At 37.3% G+C, this 12,173-nt stretch overlaps 1 protein-coding gene across 1 annotated transcript in view; it reads left to right on the top strand.

The window, feature by feature from the left end:
* FANCC (FA complementation group C) overlaps window positions 1–12,173 on the top strand; it is a 319,894-nt gene that overhangs the window by 217,024 nt on the left and 90,697 nt on the right. Inside the window, exons 5-6 of the mRNA XM_068974480.1 lie at window positions 5,067–5,180; window positions 6,086–6,150. Of these exons, the coding sequence (XP_068830581.1) occupies window positions 5,067–5,180; window positions 6,086–6,150 (179 nt within the window). The remainder of the gene's footprint in view (window positions 1–5,066; window positions 5,181–6,085; window positions 6,151–12,173) is intronic.

The raw sequence follows: 12,173 nt of genomic DNA, 5'->3' as shown, positions 1-12,173 counted from the left end.
GCTTCATTTATGGTAAGCACTCATAAAAACTTTGTTATCATTGCTAGAAACCCTCAAGAAGAAACACTTGAGCAGGTAATTGGGCTAGAAGAGCCCCCAGGTCTCCCGCATTGCAGGCAGACATTTTAACCTCTGAGCCACCAGGGCAGACCCCGTCAGAGGGCCTAGAACATACCAAAGCCTTCAGGGACCAAAGAGCCTTCAGGTCTCCAAACAAGCTAAGGGGGAAAAATCAGCCCCAGACAGGGGCTGCAAAACCAGTGGGGCAAGGTTTCATCTTTTAGGAAGGGGTTTGAGCTTCACCCTAAGAGTTATTGGGAGTCTTAAGCTGAATGGTGACTTCCCTGTTGACTCAGTCAGTAAAGAATCTACCTGCAAGGCTGGAGACTCAAGTTCGATTCCTGGGTCAGGAAGATCCCCTACAAAGGAAGTGGCAACCCACTCCAGTATTCTTGCCTGGGAAATTGCATGGACAGAGGAGCCTCCAGGCTATAGTTCATGGTGTCGCAGAGAGTCGGACCCCACTAAGGGACTAAACTACCGCCAAGCTGAATGTTGTTTTTCAGTTCACTAAGTCATGTCTGACCCTTTTGCAACCCCATGAACTGTAACCCTCCAGGTTCCTCTGTCCATGGGATTTTCCAGGCAAGAATACTGGAGTATGTTGTCATTTCCTTCTCCAGGGGATCTTCTGGACCCAGGGATCAAATACACATCTCCTGCATTGGCAGGTGGATTCTTTACCACTGAGCCACCAGGGAATCCAATCAGATTTGCATTGTTTAACTACTCCAGCTGCTTCAAGGAGAACCCATACAGGGACATTCCTTATAAGGTTTCACCTTAAAGTAGGTAACCAGTCTTGGGCATGTTTCTTTCAATGTGTCTCAGTATCCTCATTGGTAACAACGTTCAGTAATAGCACTTACCCCATAGGCTGTGGGGATTAAATGAGTTGCTCTCTGTAAATTGTTAGTACAGCTCGCAGCATATAAATGCTTTAAATGTTTGCTAAATAGAATGCCAGTCTGGTAACAGAAAGTTAAGCACTTCCAGTGCTGTTTTCCCTCCATCTAGCATCAAACTAATCTCTGTGAGAAACCCAGCCTGTTCCTGATTCTGAGCCTTTTGCAGCCTACTTTCCTAATAAGGAAACTGAGTTTTCTCTCTCCTCCTGCCTGGTCTGATGTGGGCACCTCCACATGGGTGCAGCATATGGTTAGCCAAGTCTGGCTGGACTTTGCCTTCACCAGAACACCTACACTGCACTCCCCACAGGGAGTCAGGTCCCACCTGCTGAAGGCACCATGTGTGCCCCTTGCTGTGGTTAACTAAGAATCCACCAGTAAACACCTCCCCTCGAAGAATGGCACATTGACGGTAATTTGCCTTCCCTGGCTCTGCCAACCTAACCACAACTGCTTGATCTCACCCAGAATGCATTTAGTATTTGAAAATAACTGGGAGATGAATTCTCCTGGGGCTGTTGTCAGCTCCTGTTTGCCTGCTGTATTTTTAAAGGATAGCTTTGAACTGAAAGGAAAAAAAGGCCAATAGTTGGCAAGTAGCTTCCATCCAGACTTTTCTTCCCTCTAGAAGGAACCTTTTCATTGTCTTATGCCTTATTAAAAAGTTCACTTTAACTGTAGATTTCCTGTTTTTCTCCCTCCCCAGTGGTTTCATTTTTTGTGCATCATATTATGCATGTGGCTGAGTCTTTTTTTTAAATCATTAATGTCTTCTACTAAGTAGTAGTATTTCAAAGTTACTTTGTTAGCTTGCTATGAACTCTTCTAATCTGAAAACAGTAGGTTGGCTTTCAGGTAGGAACAGCAGAGACAGAAAGTTGCTCAGTCATGTCCGACTCTTTGCGACCCCATAACCTATACAGTCCATGGAATTCTCCAGGCCAGAATACTGGAGTGGGTAGTCTTTCCCTTCTCCAGGGGATCTTCCCAACCCAGGGATCAACCCAGGTCTCCCGCATTACAGGAGGGTTCTTTACCAGCTGAGCTCTTTCAGCAGATTTCAACCTATATATACTTAGTAGTGTTGTCAGGAGTTCTTTTTTTCTTCTTCTGAACTTTTTATTTTGTATGGGGGTATAGCCAGTTAACAATGTTGTAATAGTTTCAGGTAAGCAGCAAAGGGACTCAGCCATACAAATTCATGTATCCATTCTCCCCCAAATCCCCCTCCCATCCAGGCTGCCACGTAACATTGAGCAGAGCTCCCTGTGCTGGACAGTAGGTCCTTGTTGGTTATCCATTTTATCCATACACAGTAGTATGTACATGTTCATCCCAGACTCCCAAACTATCCCTTTCCCCCGACAGCTATAAATTCACTCTCTTAAGTCTGTGAGTCTGTTTCTATTTTGTAAGTAAGACCATTTGCAGCAACATGGATGGACCTAGAGAGTGTCATACTGAGTGAAGTAAGTCAGAGAAGGAGAAATATTGTTTGACATCCCTTATATGTAATCTAAAAAGAAATGATACAAATGAACTTACTGCCTGGAGTTCTGTTTTGAGGAAATTGAGGCAAGTCAGAGCTCACAGGGAGAAAGTACCATGATCTACATAAAAGGGTGCCCACCAGATTAGGGGTGAGTTTTCCCCAGGGAGGAATTGTGATGGGGAAAAAAGATGGCACAGAGGTCTTCCTTGATATTTCTAATGCTTTGTTAAGTTCCATGGTGGAGGAATTGTTGTATTATTTTGTATCTTTTTGAATATGTAAAATGGTTTGTGATAGAATTGACATGATAAGTTAGTGATATGTGCCCTTTGTGTTAACTGGCAAAGCAGAAAGAAGAAAAATATGTAAACCCATAATAGCGCCATCCCAGAGACTTAACGTTTGGTGATATTTTCTTTCATTGTTTTTTTTTTTGTTCCTATGTCTGGATTATTTTTATAGTGATGAGCTCATTTCTATATATACAGTTTTGCATCTTCCTTTCTTCATTTAATATTATAACCACTTAAAATGCTGTCATATGTTCTTTATAAGCATTTAATGGCTTACAATGAGCCACAGTGTTGAGGGTATCACAGATTAATAATTCCCTCCTGTTAGACATTTTTTTTGCTATAAGAAATAACACTGTGGTAAACATCTTTGCACATAATCCACATTGTCATATTTTGATTTATTTCCTTAAGTGTATGCTAGATACATTAAAAGTCCTGAATGCTTTTAAAACCTTTAATATACATTCTCAAGTTGTTTTCTATAAAGTAACCAACCTATAAGGTGTCTAAATGTTACCACTTATAACATGTCTACATGTTACAAATGTCTAGGCAAACATAGCCCTGTCAGTCCAAGCTTAGGGGTGGGTTATGGGCTGTGTTATACTCGCTCACACTCTGTGGGTGCCTTTGTCTGATTCACAGTAGCACTGATATGTGATTCCATTTGAATTTTTCCAATAGCTCACACAGAACACCTGTTTCAGAGAACCCAGATTAGCCTTAGGTATTCATGTCTATAAAAACTTTAATTCATTTAGTGGAAAATAGTTTGTTGATGTATAAATTTGCCCTTTTTGATTATGAGGCTAAACTATCCATGTGTTTCTTGGGCATTGGTGTTTTATCTTAGGAATTATCTGTTCCTATGCGTTTTTAATGCTCTTAATATTTTTCATATGGTATTTTGTAAGGTCTGTCTAGCCAAAGCTATGGTTTTTCCAGTAATCATGTATGGATGTGAGAGTTGGACTGTAAAGAAAGCTGAGCACCGAAGAGTTGATGGTTTTGAACTGTGGTGTTGGAGAAGACTCTTGAGAGTCCCTTGGACTGCAAGGAAATCGAACCAGTCCATCCTAAAGGAGATCAGTCCTGGGTGTTCATTGGAAGGACTGGTGTAGAAGCTGAAACTCCAATACTTTGGCCACCTGATGCAAAGAGCTGACTCATTTGAAAAGACCCTGATGCTGGGAAAGATTGAGGGCAGGAGGAGAAGGGGACGACAGAGGATGAGATGGTTGGATGGTATCACTAACTCAATGGACATGGGTTTGGGTGGACTCTGAGAGTTGGTGATGGACAGGGAGGCCTGGCATGCTGTGGTTCGTGGCTTCGCAAAGAGTCAGACATGACTGAGCGACTGAACTGAACTGAACTGAACTGAACACTGAATTTGATTCTGTATTAGTGTGTATAGTTGTTTCAGTCATGTCTAACTCTGTAGCCTGCTAGGCTCCTCTGTCCATGGGATTCTCCAGGCAATAATACTGTAGTGGGTTGACATGCTCTCCTCCAGGGAATCTTCCTCACCCAGGGATCGAACCCATGTCTCTCACATCTCCTGCATTGGCAGGTGGGTTCTTTACCACTAGTGCCACGTGGGAAGTCCAAATTTGATTACATATGCAGTATTATTTGTTGTTAATATTCTTAGTTTGTGCCTATTCACTGGGAAACACAAAGTGTGTTTTTTTTGAGGGGGAGCTGTTTTGTTGTAATTTAGAGCAATTGTTGATTTGCTCCCTTGACTTTGAGTTTATAAAGTTCTTCCCCATTCAGACATGTGAAAAGTACTTGTGATTTCTTCTTGCTTATTATTCTATTTCAGTTTTACATTGATCTCTTTGATTTATAGTAAATTCATGTATATTTTGATAAGTAACATAAGGTGAGAATATAATTTTTTCAAGTAGTTTTCCTAGTACCATTTATTGCATAATCTTTCCTTTCCCTAGTGATTGGTGATGTGTTCCTTGTCAGGTATTAAGTAATCATCTCTACTCTGATAAGAATGTTTTACTGAGTTTAAAACCAGTAAAGATGACATTTTTAGTGTAGTTAAAGCCTTGTTCATTAGTTATACATATTTCACTATTAATGTTTTTTTAATTTACTTAATGAAATAATTTTATCACTAACTTATTTCCTCTTTATATCTGAATCAAAGTGAACTGGGTATTTGGAAAAATTATGATTATTCATTTCATTGAGACCACTCCATTTACAAATGACCCAGCTTCTTGGCATTATACTTAATAGGCACTTATTTCACGTTTAAGACCTTTTTCTCTTTCTGTTTATGTTTTTTAGAGGTTGTTATCTCATATAGTTTCCACATCCAGATTTGATATAAAAGAAATTGGTCTTTTTAATCAAGTTCTTGGGTATGCACCCACAGACTACTATCCTGGTTTACTTAAAAGTGTGAGTATTTTTAATTTATTAGTATTGAAATTTTCATTGCTTAATGTACCATCTGCAAAAAAGGTAAATGGAAATATTTCACTCCTCCAGGAGAGATGTTTAACTTTTCTATGTTTATCTCTTCTTACCTTGGGTGGACTTATGGCCATGTAAGGAAAAAATGTGAGATGAGAGATTATGAGAAGAAGAAGGAAACCAGGAGAGGTTATTCTAAATCAACCAACCTCTCTGTCCCTTAACCCATCTCATTTATTCTCTCAAAGATTTCTAGGAGAAGAGACTTCCTTAACCAATATAAACACAGTCTTTTACTGTTGGACAAATTTCATATTTAAAAATAACCTGATGGGAATTTTATGTTAAGGCAAAATATTCAATAAATAACAACCTTCTATATATTTACATCTTAGTATTAAAGCTGTGATTTCTTCTGCCTTAAATTTTAGCCAAATTCAGGGGACAATTTATGGTCTTAGCACAGCTCTTTTAAAAAATGTTTGAGATTTTAATGTTTGAATACTGTTCTAGTCTTTTGGAAGCTGTGTACATGAACAGCATTTTTAAAAATTAATAAGTTAAGAAAGAAAAAAGTAAACTAACTCTAACATGGTTTTATTTTTAATAGATTTGGTTTTAATTTGGGGGAAATTAATGACTTGTCTAGTATTCGTTTGCTTAAATATTTAGGAATACAGAGTAACAGACATTAAACATAAAATCCAGATTATTAGTAAATGTGATTTGGCACTGCTTTCTTTTTGTTTTGAAAAAGTAAGGCAAGGAGAGGATTGGTGGGGGAAGAGAGTGGGGAATCTCAACGGAAATATCACTCACACCAAGAAAAACAGAACTGATGTAATCCTGTTTGCAGCGTGAGTTAACCTGCAACTGATTTTGTTTTACAGATGGTTTTATCATTAGTGTCTGAACTCCGAGAGAATCATCTTAATGGATTTAACAGTCAAAGACGGTAGGTGTTAAACTAAACATCCCCCTTCTCAAGTTTCCAAATGTATCAGTTTGTTATGAAAGAAAAGTTTTATAATTCTTAGGAACTGCATGTTCATAATTATGGTTATATTCTATGTAGAGAGATTATTTTCAAGGGGATACATGGCAAATTGGCAATTTTTATAGATTTTCTTTTTTTAATCACTATTCTCTCAACTCTTAGGTCATTAAGTAGATCAAACAATGTCTCTTGGGTACCAGTTGAGTAAAACTGATACCCACATATGCAGTATGCAACAGAAAGGAAAGTATGCATGGCTCAGTGTGAGGCTGTATCATTCACACACACAGTTACACAATCAAAATTATTTACAAGGCAGCAGATATTTGGTGTGCACAAATAACCTATTTTAAGAAACACAATATACCAAAATCTAGAGTAACCAAATCAAATAGATTCAGACAAATTAAAATGCAATTAATCACAATACAAAACATTTCTTCACTAAATAAAAGAATTCAAAGTTGTTTTTATTGGTGAGCATTTTTATTTTTAACAAATCATTAGGAGAATCTGGGACCAAAGAAATTTGTGATTTTTTTTTTAATGAAGCTGTTGCCAATTAAAGCTCTGTCTGAAATGGTGTTTGCCCTCAGTCTTTAGGAACCATTTGTATTTAACCCCTTAAAGTAAAATATAAAACTCTTAGATGAAAACACTGGAGAAAATCTTCATGACATTAGATTTGGCAGGGATTTTTTTTTAATACGACACCAAAATCATAAGAAACAAAGCAGAAGTAGATAAACTGGATTTCATTACAGTTAATACAATACCTGGTAAGTGAGATATATCATTCAGTTGGGAATAATATATCTGATAAAGGGTTAATATCCTGACTATAAAAAAAACTCCTAAAAACAACAACAAAAGCTCAATTCAAAAATGGGTAAGAGACTTTATTAGGGACTTTATTAGAGACTTTATTAGTTGTACAAAGATGTACAACTGTCCAATAAGCATATAAAACGATGCTTAAAATTACTAATTATTATGGAAATTCAAATTAAAGTCACAGTGGGATACTACAACACGCCTAAGTAGAATGACTATAATTTAAAAAACAACAAACAGAATGGAAGATGACCTTTTGGCAAGGAGGTGGAGAAAGTAGAACCCTCACACAGTGCTGATGAGAATGTAAGTGGTAAAGCTCTAGTAGAAAACAGTATGGCAGTTCCTCAGAGAGTTCAGCATCGACTTTCCATAAGGCCTAGCAATTACTGTAACTGCTTTGGTGAGCAGTGTGGTTGTTTACTACAAAGTTAAACATACCCTTACCATTGAACCCAACAGTTTCACTCAAGTATTAAGTAATGACAAACAAAAATGTAGGTATTCACAAATATTTCTATATAAATATTCATAGCTGCTTTATTTGCAGTTGTTCAGAAACAGAAACAATCCAGAGGACCATCTTCAAGTGAACACAAAAATAAATAAAAAATTATCTGTTACCATTGTTTAAAAAATTGAAAAGACAAGTCATACATTCTGAGAAAGTATTTTCAAATCATACATCTGATAAAGAGCTCATACCCAGAATATAAAAAAGAAGTCAGTAATAGGAAGACAGATAACTCAGTTAAAAAACTGGTAAAAGATGGGAATGTATATCACTGAAAATATATATACATATACAAATGGCTAATAAGCACACAGATGCTTGTATGTGAATGTTCATACTGGCATTATTCATAATAGACCAAAACAGAAGCAACCCAAATATCTATCAACTAATGGATGGATAAAATATGCTTTGTCCATACAATAGAATGCTATTCCTCAGTGAAAAAGGAACAGTCTTCTGATTCATGCTACAGTATGTGTTAACATCAAAAACATGCTTGGACTTCCCAGGTGGTGCAGTGGATAAGAATCTGCCTGCCAGTGCAGAGGACATGGGTTCTATCCCTGGTCCAGGAAGGTTCCACATGCTTTGGAGCAACTAAGCCTGTGTGCCACAGCTGCTGAAATCTGCGCGCTCTGGGGCCCACAATGAAGAATAGCCCACACTATCTGCAACTAGAGAAAGCCCACATGCACCAATGAAAACCCAGTGCAGCCATAAATAAATAAATTATTAAAAACAAAACAAAACATTGTGCTTAATCCAATCATGAAAGGCTACATACTGTGTGGTTCCATATTTGTAGAATGTCCAGAATAGGTAAATCATATTATAGAGACTGAAAATAGATTATTTGTTGCCTGGGAGGGTAGAGGGATTTCCTGCAAATGAGCACAAAAGATCTTGAGGTGATGGAAATGTCCTAAAAGTGGATGATGATGATGGTGGTTATCCAAGTCAACAATTTGTTAAAAATCTTTTGAACTCTACATTTCAAACAGGTACATTTTGTGGTATATAAAGTACACCTTAAAAAATAAGATGAAGTGCCCATAGGGTGTGTGGAAAGCACTTACCATTATTTATACATCAGGTAAAGACTTTGATTTAGCCTTGAGGTGAATGTTGAATAATGGATCTTTGAAGTAATAGAATTAAAAATTACTGAAGGGGATTTAAAAAGTCAGCAGGATGCAACGTGTGTTTACATTCTACACCAAACTCCCACTATAGGTAAAGTTGATGATTTCTTAAAATTCAGTAAGAATAAATAAAAGCAATAACAAGAAGCTATTAAATAAATAGAAAAGAACAGCCAGATTTAGAAGGTATTTGCAGTTTATAAAACAAAGGATTAGTGTGCAAACTATAGAAATGCTTCCTGCAAAAAAATCATAAGGCAAACACTCCATTATGGAAATGGACAAGATATATAAGCAGGCCATTACTGAAAGAAGAAAACTGAATAAATAATAAACATTTAAAAAATTCGTAAGGAGTGATGTCAGCAAGATAGCAGAATAGGAAGCATTAGTCTTGTTCCCCTACAGAAGCATTAACTTAATAGTTGTGTTTGATCCAAAGAGCCTTTGTAAGAAATTCAGAAATCAATTATGAAGTACCGCTGGCAAGCTCAAAACCACGCATAACCATATTGAAACATGTAAGAAAGCCATTTCATATCAACCACAGTAGCCCCTCCCCTAAGCTTTTCAGGCTTGGGGGGATTGGAAGGAAAAAAATTTAGCTTGAAGCTTCTCCCTTGGGAAAGAAAGAATGGAATATGTCCAATGTTCTAACTTTTGGGAGACTACCTGAGGAACTGCCATCTGTCTTTCCTAACTCTGACCACTGACAGGAAATCAGCATACTTTTAGTGGCTGGAGACCATGGAGAGTTAAACAGTGCCAACAGAGAGCTGGCAGTGCCACAGACAGAGGCTGGCTCAGGTTAACATGATCAGGACAAAGTACCCAACTCACAGTTTCTCTTTTAGGGTGGGGGCTAGGGAGAAGTGTAGAATGTACATACCATGTTTCAACTTTTAAAGGGGCTGCTGCTGCTAAGTCCCTTCAGTTGCGCTGGACTCTGTGTGACCCCATAGACGGCAGCCCCCCAGGCTCCGCTGTCCCTGGGACTCTCCAGGCAAGAACTGTAGTGGACTGCCATTTCCTTCTCCAATGCATGAAAGTGAAAAGTGAAAGTGAAGTCGCTCAGTCGTGTCTGACTCTTAGTGACCCCATGGATTGCAGCCCACCAAGCTCCTCTGTCCATGGGACTCTCCAGGCAAGAGTACTGGAGTGGGTTGCCATTGCCATCTCCTTTAAAGGGGCTACCTTGGTCTACCTTAGAGATTAGTTTCTGTCTCCCCTGACTTGAGGCAGTAAGGGAAGGAGTATACTTTGGATGCCTGAGGGGCTGCAGATAACAAAAGAGCTTAGTGGCTTGTTCTATCATCAGAGAACCTGTGGTACCACAGATAAACACTAGAGGGAGAAAGAGATAAGAAACTCTTGAAAAAGAAACTGTCAGAGCTCTCTAATTGGGAAATTTTGTGCAAAAACATAGAGAAGATGCATCCCCAGAAAATGTTTGAAGGCCCCCCAGGTTCTCTAGACAGATTGATTAAAAATCTTCCCCTGTACAGAACCAGTCCATAAAGACCAGGAGAGGTGACTCTTCAAATTCAAAATACACAACAAAAAAATAAGGCACACAAAGAAACAGGAAAACATGGCCCAATCAAAGGAATAAAAGGAATCTCTACAAACCTACCTTAAAGAAATGGAAGTCTGTGAATTAGCTGGTTATTCAAAATGATCATTCTAAAAAACTTCAATGCACTGCAATAGAATACAGATAACAACTAAACCAGATTTTAAATAATGATGCATGAACAAAATGGGACTGCCAGCAAAAAGAATAGAAGTTATTGACGAACAACCAAACAGATATTCTGCAGCTAAAGAATACAGTGATTGAACTGAGAAATTCACTAAAATGCTTGAACAGTTAGGCTTGATCAAGCTACTGGAAGACATGCTTTTTGAAATTATTAAATTAGGAAAATGTAAAGAAAAATGAATAAATAGAAGTTAAGCCTAAGAACTAATGGGACACCATGAAGTGCATCAGTTATACACATTGTGAGAGTGCCAGAAGAAGAAGGAAAAAAGCAAAGAGCTTATGCTGAGGAAGGAATTGGACATCCAAATTAAAGAAAAGGCCCATCTGAGAAATGGTATAATCAAACTGTCAAAAGTCAAAGACAGGAGGTTGGAGGGGCAAAAAAGTCAAAGAAAGAGAATATTGACAACAGTAAGAAAAAACAAGTCATCACATTCAAGGAAACTCACATAAAGATTATTAGTACATTATTCTGTAGAAACATTAAGTCCAGAAGGCAGTGGGTTGATATATTCAAAGTGCTAAAAATAAAAACCTACCAACTGAGATGATTATATTCTGCCAGCTGTCCTTGGCATGAAAGAGAAATTAAGACCTTCTCAGATGAACAAAAGCTGAAGGAGTTCATCACCACTAAACTTCCTATAAGAATTGTTAAAGGGAGTTTTTCAAGTTGAAAACAAAGGAACTCTAGACAGCAACACAAGACCATCCCAACATACAAAATTCTCTGGTAAAGTAAATATATAAACAAATATAAAATTGTGTAATACTGTAATAGTGGTACATAATTAAACTTAAAATATAAAAATCATTAAAAAATGGCAACTGTAAAACCATGTTAATGGATAAAAAGTACTGCACGATGGAACTTCTGACATTGAAAACATAAAACACAGTGAGAAGATACAAAGAAGTAAAGATTTTTTTCCTACAACTGAAGTTGTCAGTTTAAAATAGATAGTACATATACACACAATGGAATACTACTCAGCCACAAAAAAGAGCAAAGTTTTGCCACTTACAACAATATGAATGGACCTGGAGGGTATTGTGCTAAGTGAAATAAGTCAGACAGAGAAATACAGATATTTGTATGATATCACTTATATGTGGAATCTAAATAATAAGACAAACTAGTCAGTAGAACAAAAAGGAAACAGCCTCACAGATATAGAGAACAAACTAGTAGTTACTAGTGAGGAGAAGGAAGACAGGGAGAGGCAAGCTAAGGGTAGGGATTAACAGTTACTAGCTGTTATGTATAAAATAAATAAGCTACCAGCTAAAGGGATAGGATAGGGGGTGGGAGGGAAGTTCATGAGCTAGAGATTATATGTATACTTATGGCTGATTTACACTGTTGTAAGGCAGAAACCAGCACAACATTGTAAAGCAATTATCCTCTATTTAAAAATAAGTTAAAAAAGCTGTAAGGACATATTATACAACACAGAGGATATAGCCAATATTTTATAGTAACTATAAATGGAGTCTAACTTTTAAAAATTGTGTACACCTGAAACTTATATTATATTATACATCAGCTATATCCCAATTTAAGAAAAGTTAAAAAGAAAAAATAAATTGCTGTAACTGTAAGATAGTTATTAATGTTATCCCCATGGTAACAACACAGAGAATACCTATAGAAGTTGCATAAAGGAAAATGAAAAGGAAATCAAAGCATATCCCTACCAAAAAATTTTTTTTCAGCTATGCA

Source organism: Capricornis sumatraensis, chromosome 6 (assembly GCF_032405125.1).
Source record: "Capricornis sumatraensis isolate serow.1 chromosome 6, serow.2, whole genome shotgun sequence".
In the NCBI taxonomy this organism is placed as follows: domain Eukaryota; kingdom Metazoa; phylum Chordata; class Mammalia; order Artiodactyla; family Bovidae; genus Capricornis; species Capricornis sumatraensis.
This window is presented reverse-complemented; position numbering and strand designations above follow the sequence as displayed.